The 16152-nt window shown below is 45.0% G+C and overlaps 2 protein-coding genes across 9 annotated transcripts in view; both read left to right on the top strand.

Annotated features, from left to right (window-relative positions):
- The first annotated feature begins 206 nt into the window (after nucleotides 1-206).
- On the top strand, nucleotides 207-8058 carry ZFAND2A (zinc finger AN1-type containing 2A). Of its 3 annotated transcripts, none has more exons than XM_083413826.1 (6): nucleotides 207-1607; nucleotides 3076-3170; nucleotides 3324-3455; nucleotides 5316-5467; nucleotides 6408-6476; nucleotides 7904-8058. In XM_083413826.1, the coding sequence occupies exons 1-6, from the start codon at nucleotides 1553-1555 to the stop codon at nucleotides 7920-7922; spliced, it is 522 nt and encodes a 173-aa protein (XP_083269952.1). In that variant the 5' UTR covers nucleotides 207-1552; the 3' UTR covers nucleotides 7923-8058. The 3 variants fall into 3 exon arrangements, 2 of the variants coding, with proteins under 2 accessions (XP_083269952.1, XP_083269953.1); XR_014504934.1 differs by having other exon boundaries at nucleotides 1426-1607; nucleotides 6282-6476; XM_083413827.1 differs by lacking the exon at nucleotides 3324-3455 and having other exon boundaries at nucleotides 1052-1607.
- A 2570-nt stretch (nucleotides 8059-10628) lies between these two features.
- The window catches only part of CHLSN (cholesin), a 149121-nt gene continuing 143597 nt past the window's right edge, over nucleotides 10629-16152 (top strand). The window contains exons 1-2 of one of the 6 annotated variants that reach the window (XM_083413811.1): nucleotides 10629-10827; nucleotides 14307-14466. In XM_083413811.1, coding sequence (XP_083269937.1) covers nucleotides 14308-14466 — 159 coding nt within the window. In that variant the 5' untranslated portion in view covers nucleotides 10629-10827; nucleotide 14307. The other 5 variants (XM_083413812.1, XM_083413809.1, XM_083413810.1 and 2 more) reach the window with 5 other exon arrangements.

Raw genomic sequence — 16152 nt, 5'->3', positions numbered from 1 at the left:
CACGCGGATTCCCTAACTCGCGTGGAGGGCTTGAGAAAGCAAGGCTGACTCAGCGCAATTCCCCCATCACTGCCACGCCGCCCGCGGACAATCAACACTTCCGTGATTCAGCAGAAACCAGGCGGGACGAGCGACGTCTCGATTGGTCGGGTGGTGCAGTGACGTCAAAGCCGGCTACTTCGGATTGGGGAACCGGGAAGCGGAAGAAGCGAAGCATGATTCAGCATATAGAATCCACCTACATAAAGCTCTGCAGAAGTCGAAACTTAACAACTCTTTTGGAACTAGAAACCAGAGAAATATAGAGTTTGGGGCATCAGGGTAAGTAAAGTGCTGCCGTTGGTTTGTCAGCTGATTTACCCATTAACTCTTCCTTTATTTTTAAAGAATCTGTTCGTTTCTTCATTCTTCTGTACTGCTGTCATTCTGTGCCTTAAATTATACGAGGCCGGAAGGAGGGATTTTTTTATCGGTAGGTGAAAAAAATATTCCCATTTCCATGCAGCTGGGGTGAAAAGGTGCTTTGATTTGGATTGTACCAGTCCTTTTTTCCTCTCAGAAATATAAATACTATACAAATCATTGTTAATGCTGTCTTGCTATTAACTGGTTTGTCTAACTTCCTTCTCCAACCCTCTGAAACGGCATAGGAACTGCTCCCTCTGTGCTTATGATGATCTCCACCCCTGCCTCTTCAGATACATTTTATTAAATGTTAATAACTATAAAACAGATTACAGAGAAAATATTTTTATTTTTATTTAGGGGGAAAATAAGCTGTCACAATTGCCAATAAGGAAATGTAAGATACAGCTATACATGACTTTTTGAGTCAATACAGTTGTACCTCGGGTTAAGTACTTAATTCGTTCTGGAGGTCCGTACTTAACCTGAAACTGTTCTTAATCTAAAGTACCACTTTAGCTAATGGGGCCTCCCACTGCTGCCGTGCTGCCAGAGCCCGATTTGTTCTCATCCTGAAGCAAAGTTCTTAACCCGAGGTACTATTTCTGGGTTAGCGGAGTCTGCAACCTGAAGCATATGTAACCTGAAACGTATGTAACCGAAGGTACCACTGTATTCCGCTTTTTCTTCTGTGTTTTGTGCCTCCCTCGGCACCTGTAATTCAACCCTTTAGATATTGGTGTCTTTGTTCAGCTGGGTGAGAAACTGGTTTTCTCTGATAAGTGTCCCAAATGTCAATTAGGCGGTTCTCAAGGGTAAAACTTCCAGCTTACTTGAAATGCATCCAGGCCGTGGCTGATTGGACGCTTGCTCACACCTCTAGCTCCTTATTCCTATGGAATTAACAGGGACTTCTAACAATGCTACTATGCACCTTGTTTACTTAGATATCATTTAGCCTTGCAAGCATGACCATAGTGATTTGTCTGAATAGAAGACCCTAGTCATTTGTGGCTCGGAAGATAAACACCTGACTTTATATTGCCTATTTTCAGGCTTCTTGGAAAACCTGATGCATTTAAACCAGTAGAACCTCCTCTTACAGGTAACAAAGAACTCTTTAAGAAAAGCAGGCTGCTTCCTAGAAATGGAATTTCCAGATTTGGGGAAACACTGCTCTGAGAATACCTGCAAACAGCTAGGTGAGAAACTGCTCAGGGGGGTGTTGATGCTGTGTTTGGACCTTTAGAATCATAGAGTTGGAAGAGACCCCAAGGGCCATCGAGTCCAACCCCCTGCCAAGCAGGAACCGCCATCAGAGCACTCCTGACATATGGTTGTCAAGCCTCTGCTTAAAGACCTCCAAAGAAGGAGACTCCACCACACTCCTTGGCAGCAAATTCCACTGTCAAACAGCTCTTACTGTCAGGAAGTTCTTCCTAATGTTTAGGTGGAATCTTCTTTCTTGTAGTTTGGATCCATTGCTCCATGTCCGCTTCTCTGGAGCAGCAGAAAACAACCTTTCTCCCTCCTCTATGTGACATCCTTTTATATATTTGAACATGGCTATCATATCACCCCTTAACCTCCTCTTCTCCAGGCTAAACATGCCCAGCTCCCTTAGCCGTTCCTCATAAGGCATCGTTTCTAGGCCTTTGACCATTTTGGTTGCCCTCTTCTGGACACGTTCCAGTTTGTCAGTGTCCTTCTTGAACTGTGGTGCCCAGAACTGGACACAGTACTCCAGGTGAGGTCTGACCAGAGCAGAATACAGTGGCACTATTACTTCCCTCGATCTAGATGCTATACTCCTATTGATGCAGCTCCCATTGTTGCTCGCCATTGTCTACGGTGAGAGGAAGTGGGAGCCCAAGAACATTTGGAGGGCAGCAAAGTCCCCAGCCTTGGCTTATTTCTCCCCCACTTTTCCAACTTGCCAAGGTGGCTTGCATTGCAAAAAAGCAAATATAACTATATTGCTTGCTTACAGCGTTTCTATACTGCCAATAACCAATGCCTTTCTGGGCAGTTTACAATAAAACTGGCCACAACAGGTGCTTCAGGGCTTGGATAATCCAGTTTAGAGCTCCTCACATGGTGGAATGGGAAGAACAAAGGCTTGATAACCCTTCCTCCCAGGGGGAGGTGGAGTGACCTAGCTAAGCCTGGCAGAACAGCTTACTCTATGCCCTTAACCCCTTCATGCATTAATTAGACTTGAGTATGTTGGTTATAGGGACATGGGTGGCACTGTGGGTTAAACCACAAAGCCTAGGACTTGCCTATCAGAAGGTCGGCAGTTCGAATCCCCACAACAGGGTGAGCTCCTGTTGCTCGGTCCCTGCTCCTGAGAGCCGAGCAGTTCAAAAGCATGTCAAAGTGCAAGTAGATAAATACCGCTCCGGCGGGACCGCTCCGGCGGGAAGGTAAACGGTGTTTCCGTGCGCTGCTCTGGTTCGCCAGAAGCGGCTTAGTCATGGTGGCCACATGACCCGGAAGCTGTATGCCGGCTCCCTCGGCCAATAAAGCGAGATGAGCGCCGCAACCCCAGAGTCGGCCACGACTGGACCTAATGGTCAGGGGTCCCTTTACCTTTTATGTTGGTTATATGTGACTCCTCATTCCACATTTCCCTTGAACTAGGTGTGTTTTCTCTTTTTTTCCTTGTAGACTTTCTACCTCTGAAATGCAATGCATGCGGTGAGGTCTTCTGCAAAGACCACTTTGCGTATAACCGGCACAAGTGTTCCTCTGCATACCAGAAGGTAATGTAAACTGCAGAAAGGGTGAAACGACTAGTGTGTGTGACATGAAGAACAGCGCTGCAAAACTGAATAGCTGGCATTTTTTGAAAAGAAGTAGCTGTAGATAACAACACACAGCCGTATTTCCTCGCTAATATCCAGTTGCTTTTTCAGGATGTGCAAGTTCCAGTCTGTCCTCTCTGTAACACTCCCATCCCAGTAAAGAAGGGAGAGGTGCCGGATGCTGCTGTTAGTGCCCACATGGACAGAGACTGCAAACGTGATTCTGCTCAGCAGAAGCAAAAGGTTAGGACCTTTTCCCAGAGCTATACTGGATGTACACAGCAGTTCAAGATGAGGTCCCTGCTCTGTATCCCGTTTATCTTTAATCAGGAGATGCTCAAACACTTTCCTAGCTGGCAACCCAACTTTGGGGAGGACACAGATTTCCAAAGTTCCTCTTTGAAGGCCCCTAAGAATTTCGAAGAAAACAGCTATATTTAAGTTGTTTCATAAAAGTTATACTGTAAGCTCTTCACTGGATCAAGAGTGCTTTTGGCTGGCTGGGAAGTGTTCTTAACTGCGATACCTCTCGTTTGCCTGACTATTATTGTTTATTAATTTTGTATACTACCCTTCGTCCGTAGATCTCAGGGTGGTTCAATACATAAAATTATAATATAAAAAACACAAAATACCTATAATAAAAACAACAGCAACAACAAAAAATAATCCCTCTCCCAGAAACACATGTTAAAGGCCATAGGTTATTTAATCAGCCCAAGGCCTTATTGAAGGAAAACACCTTGGTTGTCGAACGTAATCTGTTCCGGAAGCCCTTTTGGCTTCTGAAATGTTTGACAACCGAAGCACGGCTTCTGATTGGTTGCAAGAGCTTTTTGCACTGTATTCTAACTTGTATTTTAATCAACTGTTTGGTTGTGTTTTTAATGTTTTTACTCTATTTATATTTGGGGTTAGCCGTCTTGGCCGGGGAGGGCGGGGTATAAATAAAAATTTATTATTATTATTATTCAAGCGGAAGCCACATCGGACGTTCGGCTTCCAAAAAATGTTTGAAAACCAGAGCATTTACTTCCGGGTTTTTGGCGTTCGGGAGCCGAAATGTTCCATAACGGAGCCGAGGTTTGACTGTATAATGAAGACATCACACGAACCTCCCTGAGGAGAGTATTCCACAAATAGGGAAGCACTGCAGAAAAGGCCTTTTTTGTGTTGTCATCCTCCAGCCCTCTCACACACTAGAGAGCCAGTGTGGTGTAGTGGTTAAGAGTGGTAGTCTCGTAATCTGGGGAACCGGGTTCGCGTCTCCGCTCCTCCACATGCAGCTGCTGGGTGACTTTGGGCCAGTCACACTTCTTTGAAGTCTCTCAGCCCCACTCACCTCACAGAGTGTTTGTTGTGGGGGAGGAAGGGAAAGGAGAATGTTAGCCGCTTTGAGACTCCTGAAGGGGAGTGAAAGGCGGGATATCAAATCCAAACTCTTCTTCTTCTTCTTCATGGAGGAGGCACATGAAGAAGGGCCTCAGAGGATGATCATTGGGACCAGATAGGTTCATATTGGAAGAGTCGGTCCTTGAGGGATTGTGGTCCTGAACCATTTAAATATCTATAGGTCAAAATCAGCACTTTGAATTGAGTCTGGAAACTTAATTGGCAGCCAGTGCGGTCAGGCTAGGAATGGTGTAATATTTTCAAGCTGTCTTCTTCTGGTGAGCAACCTAACCCCCAAATTCTGTGATTTGTATGAGGAGAGACAGTCCTTAAGGTATTGTGGTCCTGAGCCTTTTGGTGTGTGTGCAAACCTCCTTTTTGTGTGGCTGGAATGTAGCTTACGTAAAGGTAAAAGTTGCATCCCTTGACCTGCCCACCCCTGAGTGTGTGGCTCCTGGAAGCCTGCCCTCAAGGGAATGTGGCCCTGGAGCTGAAGAAGGTTCCCTTCCATTGCACTACAGGGAAGCCAGATTCTCTTATTGGATTTAGTCCTAGACCAGTTCACCCAAGTCCCTCTTAGCTAAACGGAGTTTGCTCCCAGGTGAGCATGCCGTGGGATTGCAACCATTAAAATGGTAGGCAGTTGTGGAATCTTTGTGAGACGGTCAAATTACCTGGTCCAGTTGTAACCTGACTTCCTTCTTAATCTAGATCTTCACAAACAAGTGCTTCCAGCCAGGCTGCAGAAAGAGGGAGATGATGAAGCTGGTTTGCGACCAGTGTCAGGGGAACTTCTGTCTGAAACACCGACATCCTCTGGACCATGCCTGCAAAGGACAAGCCCGGGCCATTTCCAAAGCTGGGTAAGGCTAGAACCAGGGGCGTTGGGGGAGGGGTTCCACCCTGGGTGTCACCTGACAGGGGCAAAAAAATAGTGGGTGGCACTCACTGCGGGGCCTACAGCACGTCTGAGCCACGCGTCTTGGGCACCCGCAGGCTCCGCGCTGTCCACCTGCTGCCTCCCTCCCAGCTGTAGGTCAGCTGAGGCCCCACGGCGCACCCCATCCCTATGGGTGCCATGCGCCCTGTGCCGTCCCTATGGGTGGTTCACCCCCTATGGGCATGCTGCCCCAGGCGCTGAAGAGGCTTCCTCCGCTGCTGGCTAGAACTTCTCTGCCGGCTCAAGAAGCTGCCTGCAGAAAATATTAAATGTTTTAAATCCTCTTGAGGGTTTTAAAGCCAGTGTAGCCTTGTGAACTTCTGAGGCCTTCTGCAAGCCAGCTCCCATGCATACATCATTTTATTTGTATGCTGTCTTGCCAAAGGCTTGCATAAGTCTAATGTGATCAATAGACAGCAGTGTGGACTTAGACCTTAAAACCTGTACAGTGGACCCTCCAGATACGAATGTAATTCATTCCAGGGGTCCGTACGTACCCCGAAATTCCTCAAGTAGAGGTGCCGCTTCTGCGCATGTGCGTGGTGTGATAGAGCGCTTCTGAGCATGTGCGCGTGGCAAAACCCGGAAGAATACACTTCTGGGTTTGCTGCGTTTGCAACCTGAAAGTTACGTTACCCGAAGGTAATGTAATCTGCAGGTCCACTGTATTGGTCTTTCTGAATAATGTCAGCTTTTCCCCCTTCTTCTCCTGTGGCAAAATGTCCTGTCCCCCGCAGGCAAAGAGACCTTTGCCTTGTGCAGTGAGGCTTCCTGAATGATGGAAGGGGTAATCCTGCACAAACCCAGAAGTGGCACAGCTGGCAGGTGCATGCAGAACGCTGAGTGTGGCTGTTTCCTTGCAGATGTGCAGCTCTAATGAGATCGCTGGAATCAAACAAGATGTCTCTCAACCACCGGGTTCTGCAGAACAGGTAAATAACAACAGAGTAGCCCCAGCCACTCTGGGCGGCTTCCATCAAAGTATTTAAAACACACACAAAAGAAAACCTCAAACATTAAAAACCTGAACAGGACTACCTTCAGGTGTCTTCTAAAAATCATGTTTATTTCCTTGACATCTGATGGGAGGGCGTTCCACAAGGTGGGCACCACTACTAAGAAGGCCCTCTGCCTGGTTCCCTGTAACCTCACTTCTTGCAGGGAGGGAATTGCCAGAAGGCCCTTGGAGCTGGACCTCAGTGTCTGGGCTGAATGATGGGGGTGGAGATGCTCCTTCAGGTATACAGGGCCAAGGCCGTTTAGGGATTTAAAGGTCAGCACCAAAACTCTGAATTGTGCTTGGAAATGTACTGGGAGCCAGTGTAGATCTTTTAGGACCGGTGTTATACGGCCCTGGCAGCCACTCCCATTCACCAGTCAGGCAGCCACATTCTGGATTAAATGGGGCTGGCGTGCTTCTCCAAAGTCTGTTGAACCTAATAACTGGAGCAGAATCTCATCTGACACGTACCAGAGAAGTGGGCAGACCCAGACTTGTAGCATCAACTTCATTTTGCACTTGGACTTTTGAGGGCCACTAGCTATATGGCTTGGGCCAAGGCTACCTGAAAGAGTGTATCTTAGTGGGAGAACGTATGCCTACTAGTCCCAGAGCTGGTGTGCTGAGTGGATCTTGCCTGGGAAGCAAGGCCAAGAGCTTAAAAGCTCTTTTCTCGCCAGGTCTGCTTGGGGCTATGCAGTGCAAAAAAAATAGCTTTTAAGCACTCAGCCTTGCTTCTTGGCAAGGCCCACTCAGTACACTGGCTTTAGGAGTGTACAGGATGCTTTCGCGAGACAATCCAGCTTCCTGCGAGATCTTGTTGAGAGCTTCCCAACCTTGCCCATATATAAAGAAATACTGCAAATTAGAAGTACAGGTGAAACTCAAAAAAATTGAATATCGTGGAAAAGTTCATTTATCTCAGTAATTCAACTTAAAAGGTGAAACTAATATATGAGATTGACTCATGACATGCAAAGCGAGATGTGCTTCTACTTAGAGGTCCAATCTTGCTCGATTTGCAATCCTTGTTTTGCTGATTTGATTGAATATTCTAATTTTCTGGGATTGTTAATTTGGGGTTTTCATCAGCTGTACGCCATGATCATCATAATTATAACAAAGAAAGGCTTGACATATCTCGCTTGGCATGTCATGAGTCGATCTCATATATTAGTTTCACCTGTTAAGTTGAATTACTGAAATCAATGAACTTTTCCACGATATTCTAATTTTTCGAGTTGCACCTGTACGTAAGATGTGGGCATACTACAAAGGTAGAGACATGTCTTCTGAGAAATGGGTGGTTCTTCGTTAGCGGCAGCTTGTTGCTAACTAATTGCTTGTTGTTTTTTTCAGCTGCAAAGCAAAAAGCTGAAGTTTTCACAGCCTGGGTCCCAAACTGCCTTGTCCTGTTGACTGCTGTACAGATTTAGCTCTTAAAACTTCTGCGTATTTTCTATATTACTTTTCTATGTCTATTTCTTCAATAAAAACCGATGTCTTTACAAATAGAGGTGCTTCTCTGGTAGTTCAGTCAATGGAAAAGCTGAAACCAAGTCCTATACTTGTTGGATAAATCTCCCAAGAAGCAAGGAGGAGATTCGTTGCATTGCCCCAAGTTTAATGGCTTGCAAGTACGATGCCTTGAGCCATCCAGCTTTTGCCAATCTGGTGGCCTTCATATGTTTTGGCGTCCAGTTCCCATCAGTGCCAGCCAGCATGGCCAAGAGTTAGGGATGGTGGAAGTTGCAGCCCAAAATACAGTGGTGCCTCGCAAGACGAAAAGAATCCGTTCCGCGAGTCTCTTCGTCTAGCGGTTTTTTCGTCTTGCGAAGCAAGCCCATTAGCGGATTAGCGCTATTAGCGGCTATTAGCGGCTATTAAAGGCTTAAGGGATTAGCGGATTAGCTGCTAAAAGGCTATTAGCAGCTTAGTGCCTTAGAAAAAGGGGGTGGGGAGTGAAAAAAACACCCCAGGAATCGCAAGACATTTTCGTCTTGGGAAGCAAGCCCATAGCAAATTCGTCCTGCGAAGCACCTCCAAAACGGAAAACCCTTTCGTCTAGCGGGTTTTCCGTCTTGCGAGGCATTTGTCTTGCGAGGCACCACTGTACCTAGAGGTACCAGTTTGGCAAAAGCTGCTTTGATAAATGAAGCCAAGTCCTGTGTTCATCCTTCTCTTCTCTTCTTCCCTGCCATGCCCCACCCCAGATCCCTCCTCACTAGAGAGGAGGAAGACCTTTCCAAAAATGAAATACTAAAATGACCCTACCCATAAAATGCTTCATTTCCCCCCTCTTTGTTAGAGGGAAATTTTATTTATTTATTTCATAAAATTTATACCCCGTTTGATTGTAAGAACAAATGAAACCTCAAAGCAGGTTGCAAAAAAGATAAAACAATAAATCACCGATAAGAAAAATGAGCAATTTAGAACTTTCAAAAAGTAAAAATAACAATCGACTAAAAACGTCAAAACTTGCACCGGCTTTCTCTAAACATTAGCTCTGGCTTGTCTAAACAATATTTTTAGCACGTGCCAAAAGGGGTACAGTGAAAGCGGCTGCCCGAGTTCAATAGTGTTATCAAGAACATGGAGGCCTAAATTTTTCAAATGTGAGATTATGGCTTTAAAGTTGGGCAGTGTCCCTGCGAAACCTGGTGTCTGTGAAAGTCTTGGGTGCAATATCAGATCCAGCCACAGGGTGTCACAGCTGAGAGGTTTGTTGTGTACTCTGTCAAGTCTTATTCCTGCCTTTAAAAGGAAGGAATGTAATTTTGTGCGTCTTGTAAATATTCCAGCAGATGCATTTCTTTCGAGAGCAAAATGTGGAAATGATCCCTCTGACAGCTGACCAAAGGGAGTCACGGCTCTTCCCCTGTACTGGTCACCATATTCTTGTCCCACTAATAATACCTCAACGATTTCTTAATCATTGAGAGACAGTGTAGTGTAGTGGTTAAAGTGGCGGACTAGGACCTGGAAGACCAGGGTTCAAATCCCCACTTGGCCATGAAGGTCACTGGGTGGCCTTGGAAGCCAGTCACTGCCTCTCAGCCCAGCCTACCTCACAGGGATGACAGCTTCTGGGAGCCACAGGTGAGAGCCAAGTGCAGGATAGGAACCAAAGGTGGACAAACTACCCCAGAAGGAGCATGATGTACCAGAGGGGATGTTCCCATCCCCTATAAATAAGAATCACTCAATTTCACTCAAATATAATAGGGAAAACACATTAGTCCCTGACCTGAAGAATCACATTTAGGGCAGAAAATGCTTATTTTCCCTGCTGCTCTATAATACTAGTTAGTATTAAGAACAGACTGACAACACCTCACTCCCCACTATTGTTTTACTGTATTTTTAAATCTATTGCAAGCCACCTTGATAGCTCTAGTTCATGGGTAGGCAAACTAAGGCCCGAGGGCTGGATCCGGCTCAATCGCCTTAACTCCGGCCTGCGGACAGTCCAGGAATCAGAGTGTTTTTACATGAGTAGAATGTGTCCTTTTTAAAAAAAATGCATCCCTGAGTTGTTTGTGGGGCATAGGAATTCGTTCATATATTTTTTTCAAAATATAGTCTGGCCCCCCCACAAGGTATGAGGCACAGTGGACCGGCCCCCTTGCTGAAAAAGTTTGCTGACCCCTGTGCTTGACTGATCACTGTGGCAGAATACCACAAAGTTAATGCTTTCACTGAAAACAATTGCGCTGGCTCCCTAAATTTGCTGGGCCACTTTTTAAAAAAAAATTTTAAAGCGGCTACTAAACTGAATAAACAATCACAATCATAATCTACTTCTCCCTGGGTGTGGTCTGAATTGGAGCCTGCCCCAGTTTTGCGCATCTCCCTATGGCGTGGTAGTGCACTGAACCAGCCAGAGACAAAGCCACGTGAATGCAACGGCGAACGTAGACGTCACGCGCGCTAGACGAGGCGACGGGGTAACAGGTGGGGCGGGAGGAGAAGAGCGACGGCCTTTGAGCCCAATAGGAAGTGAGAAACCCAGGGCTCGCGCATACTTCACGTGCTTGCTCCAAGCCCCGCCCCGCCTCCCCCCCCCCACAGGGCGCGACGGAGAAGGAGGGCCTGGGTTCCGCAGCATTCGATTTTGATTAGCTCCGCTACTTGATTGAAACCCGGAAGGTCCAATGCGAGCGAGCGCGTGGCCTCCGGGCACCCAATGGGAGCGCCGGGGCGGTCTGAGGCGCTGGGTTGAAACGTGCGCGAGGAAGCGCGTGAGCGGTCGCAGCTGAGGAGGCGGGCTTGAGAGTGAGGTGGGTGGCGTGAGAGGGAGGCGGCCGCCTCTGAGGGGACCGGGGCGGGTGTGGGTGTCGCGGCTTAGGGTTCCTGTGGGGAAGAGGAAGGTCCCTACCCCACCCCGACCAGAAGGGCGCCGGCGAGGGGGTGGCGCGCAACACGTGCCTGTGTGAGGGAAGGACTCTTCCCCCCTCGCTGCCCTGCTCACTCTCCTCACGAGCACCTTCATTTCCCTCCCCCAACCGGACTCACAACAGACCTGTGAGGTAGGCCAGGCTGAGAAAGAGAGTGGCTGGCCGCCGACTCTCAACCCCCACCCCCCAGTTTAGCCTCACAACAGACGTGACATAGATAGGCCAGACTGAGGAAAAAACATTAAAAACGTTCACTGTACAGGTTTGCGTGAATTACGTTTAGGTATTGCCCTTGCCGTAACGGGTGACGCTGTGGGTTAAACCACAGAGCCTCTTGGGCTTGCCGATCAGAAAGTCGGCAGTTCGAATCCCCGCAACGGGGTGAGCTCCCATTGCTCGGTCCCTGCTCCTGCCAGCATAGCAGTTTGAAAGCATGCCAGTGAAAGTAGATAAATAGGTACCACTCCGGCGGGAAGGTAAACAGCGTTTCCGTGCGCTGCTCTGGCTCGCCAGAAGCGGCTTAGTCATGCTGGCCACATGACCCGGAAGCTGTACGCCGGCTCCCTCAGCCAATAAAGCGAGATGAGCGCCGCAACCCCAGAGTCGGCCACGACTGGACCTAATGGTCAGGGGTCCCCTTTACCTTTACCTATTGCCCTTGCCAACATCTGACAAAGCTGTTTTTCACCCGTGAAAGCTTATATTGTAATAAATTTATTGTAAACTCTCACTTTTTCTTACCACAGGGTAATGTAGTTGCTCCTCTTGAGGTGGTTACTCAGGCCACCTGAGGGGTACCGAGGCCTTGCAGAGGTTAAGACCTATTTAATTGTAAACATTTCTATACGGCCGCAAAAGGAAAAAAAGAATAAGGGTGGCAAACAAAATAGTCACTTAAATTACATCACTAGCAGCAAAGTTTATAAGTCAATCATCAAATTAATATGCAATCAACTTTACTGGATCACACAGTGAACAGTGAACGCCTGAGAGAACAAACGTGTTTTAAGCTGGTGTTTAAAATCCAGTACTTTCAAGTGCCTGTTTAAATACTTGCTGAACGTGAAAAACAAAAGAGGTACCCCATGTTCTCTTAGTTTGGTACATTAACCATGGTACACATAACACCTGCCAACTCAGGGTAGCCATAGGTGCGTATGGTGACATAGATCCTAATCCATGAAAGTTTAAACTACAATAAATCTGTTAGTCTTTGTGGAGTAGTCTATGTGGTACTCTCCAGATGTGAACTGCAACTCTCATTCCCAGCCATCATAGTCAGTGGTCAGGGATGATGTGAGTTGTCCAGAATATCTAGAGATCAGGTTGGCTGAACCTGTTTTTAGGTGTCCAAAATAATGTTTTCCAGATGTAGCCTGTATTTGTTGCATCAGAAACAAAAGAGTCTTATGTCACCTTGAAAGACTGCTGCAAGATTTCACAGACTAGAGTCCATCAAATGTTGCAGATTGAGACAGCTAATCTTCTGGAGGATCTAATGTATGCACATCCCTACTTTAGAAGGGGAGGGGGTGCTATGCAACATTTCACAGAGGAAAATAGAAACACCTCAAGGTGCAGCTATGTTAAAATGGCCACAACAAAAACAATGGGACAGCCTTTTGTCTCAAAGATTACATGTTCTATTCTGCCTCTCTGTGTGAGAAAATATTTGCTTTTTAATTAATGCTGTATCCTGACAAGATATATGACTTTTTATGAGGTGGATTATATTTCAAATGAAGGTTGGAGCCTATTGTCTGCAAAAGTGACTGATCATAGTATCCGTTATAGTCAAAGGCAGATAGGGCATTTCCTTGAAATGTTCTAGGTTGTTTCTAGAATCAAGTAGGATACCTTTTGATTTAAAACACCTGTTACTGCTAGGCCGCATATAGGTTTCTAGGATTTATGTTCTGTACACTTTTGCAAGAGGCTTGAAATTAATTCAGGCAGAGGATATTTTGTCTAAAACCCAAATGTCTATATATTTGTCCACATTTTCTAGTGTAGTGTGCTGTCTTCAGAGTACTGTACTCTCTGCCATCTGTTCTTGTGGAGCAAAGGAACAACAAACTAATCTAGATGCCTCTAGCAATTGCGCTGTATACCACATTATAGGGGAAATTAATCCCCAGCTCACTCTCAATTTGCCTGGAGGACAATTAATTCCTGTTTTCAAATGCGGCGATTAATCAGTTGTATGGAAGTAAAGTCTGTCCACCAAATCTTTCCAAGAGAATTTTTAATAGCTCTCTTATGCAATCCTACCCCCATTAGAGTTGCCAGATTAATTACAGAACTAGGCTTTTGTAGTTACAATAAGGGGGGGGGGGGAGAGATGGGTGGAGCCTAGAAAACAGGGAGTTTGACACCCTGTTGTATTTTTAGCTAGGAACCAACTCTTCCCTTTTTTCTTGTAGTTCCTGTAGGACTGTGAAAAAGTGAACATACTTGTATGTTGATCATTGCAACTATGGACGCAGCGTGGCCATATATTGAGTGATACAGGCTGAGAGAACCAGTATATATTTTTTCTGGCGTTAAATATAATATTCATACAACGTGATAGTATATTTAACTCATGCAGATATAAGAATGCAGTTCAGGTTGTAATTTGGTAATCCATGTACTTAACTATGTAATGCACTTATTAATAGTTGAGATTATGTATAAAAAGTCAAAACAAAAAGTTGTACATTTATTTACTTAACAGTAGTTTTTATACTAAAAGATGACTTGCCCACCACTACCAGGTTGCATGGGAGTGTTAGTTGTGTTCTATGATACTCGCTTGATGCTCGGATAATGCTAATGACTAGTCTGAGCTGAGTACTTGGCCTAGGCCCTAGAACAGGCATAGGCAACCTTGGGCCGCCAGATGTTTTGGGACTACAACTCCCAAGCTAACAGGACTAGTGACCAGGGATGATGAGAATTGTAGTCCGAAAACATCTGGTGGGCTGAGGTTGCCTATGCCTGCCCTAGAAGAACCCAGCTCAACACACAGGGCTTCCATGATGCAGCCTCAAGGGTTCCACATCAGATGAGACAATGGAGAAAGAGTTCCCCTAAACCAGCCTTTCTCAACCTGTGGGTCCCCAGATGATGTTGAACTACAACTCCCATCACCCCTAGCTAGCAAGGCCAGAGCTCGGGGATGATGGGAGTTATAGTACAACAACATCTGGGGAAACGCAGGACACTTTAAAACTACTTGCTTTCAGGACAGGAGCTTTGTGAAAAACATTTGTATGTCTTGCTAAATTTTCAAGAAATAAAGCAATGGTGGTGGTTCTTATGTACAATGAAATGACACATAGATTCTTTAACAAAAAATGCACATTTCAGTTGTTTGTTAGAATGGCAAAGAAAAGAAAAGCTGCCGACATGAAGTCAGAAAAGAAAAAGGAAGAAATGAAGCATCACTTGGCAGAAAAGAAAAAGGAAAAACTGAAGCATCTCATATCAGAAAAGGAGCAACAGGTCGATGAACCTAAGTTGAAAAAACAGAATCTGGAGGTGAGTGAACAAGTATGAGTTTGTTGAACTTGCATATTTTCATATTTGCAGGAGAAGATGCACATCTTGACACTGGAAAATATTTGCAAAATGATAACTTTATTGGGATAAGTGCCATGCAAAGCATGTTATCAGTTCTGGAAATAAAAGGATTTGCATCAACACACAGATTCTGAGTGAGGGTGCATATAGTAAAATATACATGTGGGCAATGTTACTTAAGTTCTACAGTGTGTATGCACACATTTCTCATAACTGTAAGTAAAATGTTACATGTGGCATGCTTGAAATCTAAGGGAAGTTGGGAGTCTGTTGCCATTTGCTGTCCAGACACTATTGGAACAGCTCACACTTGAAGAAAATGGGTGGAAGATGGTTGACTCTCCTCAAGTGTTTTCTGCACTGTCTATAATAAAGTTATTTATATTCACCTTTTCAGCTACAAATTTTGCTCTTTTTGTTCACTGAGTAATTTGGTGATGTCTCAGAAAGGAAAAGTGGAAGGAATACTCTTACCACACATCAGATGGTATAGTGCACATCTGTTTACCTAAAATAAAATGTGTATGCATTAAAAATGTAAGATGTGAAGCAGCCCTAAGATGCTGCCCTTCCTTCCACAATCTGTCCCTTGTTATCAGGACCTGACTACCCATCCCAATGTTCCTGCTGAGATAAGAGGAAATTCTTCATATGCCCCCTACTTCCCAGCTCTGTAGGCTGTGTCATTTGCTAAACAGAAGAGGCCAAGAGGTGCTTGATATTGGCATGTTGTTTACAGCAAGGTTATATGCTGTGTAGTGGTAGCAGTTTTGAAAACTGCCAGTATATTACAACTGGAGTATAAGATTAGTTAGAGAGAATGGTGGTTATATAGCTGAAATTCTTGGTTGTCATTGAGGAAACGAGGTTTGCTCTTTGGTTTCTATAAATGATGTTTTTGATTGATTGGCAAAAAGTCAACATTACTATTTAATTTTAAAGTTGGGAAATGCATTGCTATATGGTTCATTTTTGATGGGGAAAGATGTTTCACTGATTCATTAGGTTGCTGCATATAGCTGTGATTTACACAGCTTTTCTGTCCTCACATTTCCAATCTCCAAAGTGTAAAATGCAAATTTCTAATTGATTTTGGTGCAGAGCTGTTTAAAAGCAAGCTGAAATATTTCGTAAGTGAAGAAGTTCAATATTATGTTGACCATACTTTTAATGAAATTTGTTCCAACAAAAATTTTGCTCAAATAAGACTAGTACATTTGCCTGTAAGACATGTTGACCTTTCAGAGCAATCTTTCTTTATTGATTTTTCATCTATTCATTTCCTTCCTTTTACATTAAATAGCAACAAGCAACTTAAGTACTTTGCTAAGCATTAGTATGAATGGCTTTAGAGGCCACATTGGGTTGAGGTAAATAATGATCCCGATCTTGTAACAATGCTTAAGAGATAAGGAGTTGGTTGTGGGGCCATGTGTTCCCTTCCGCCTTGAGCACAATTTCTCCTGCCTTTTCCTTGCTAGCCTGAACTGTGATTAAGTGTTAACATCAGCACTGCCACTGACTAGCTGAAAGCAAGTTAACCAAAGTTTGCTAATCAGTTGCAAATTCTGACTAAAAGGGAACCTTAGTTGCTGATAACAGAGTTAAAATATGTCTGTTATAGGTAGTTGGAGAGGGCATGCT

This window comes from Podarcis tiliguerta (assembly GCF_965153285.1).
Source record: "Podarcis tiliguerta genome assembly, chromosome: 14".
Classification (NCBI taxonomy): Eukaryota; Metazoa; Chordata; class Lepidosauria; order Squamata; family Lacertidae; genus Podarcis; species Podarcis tiliguerta.
The sequence above is the reverse complement of the archived record's forward strand: the minus strand, read 5'-3'. Positions and strand labels throughout refer to the sequence as shown.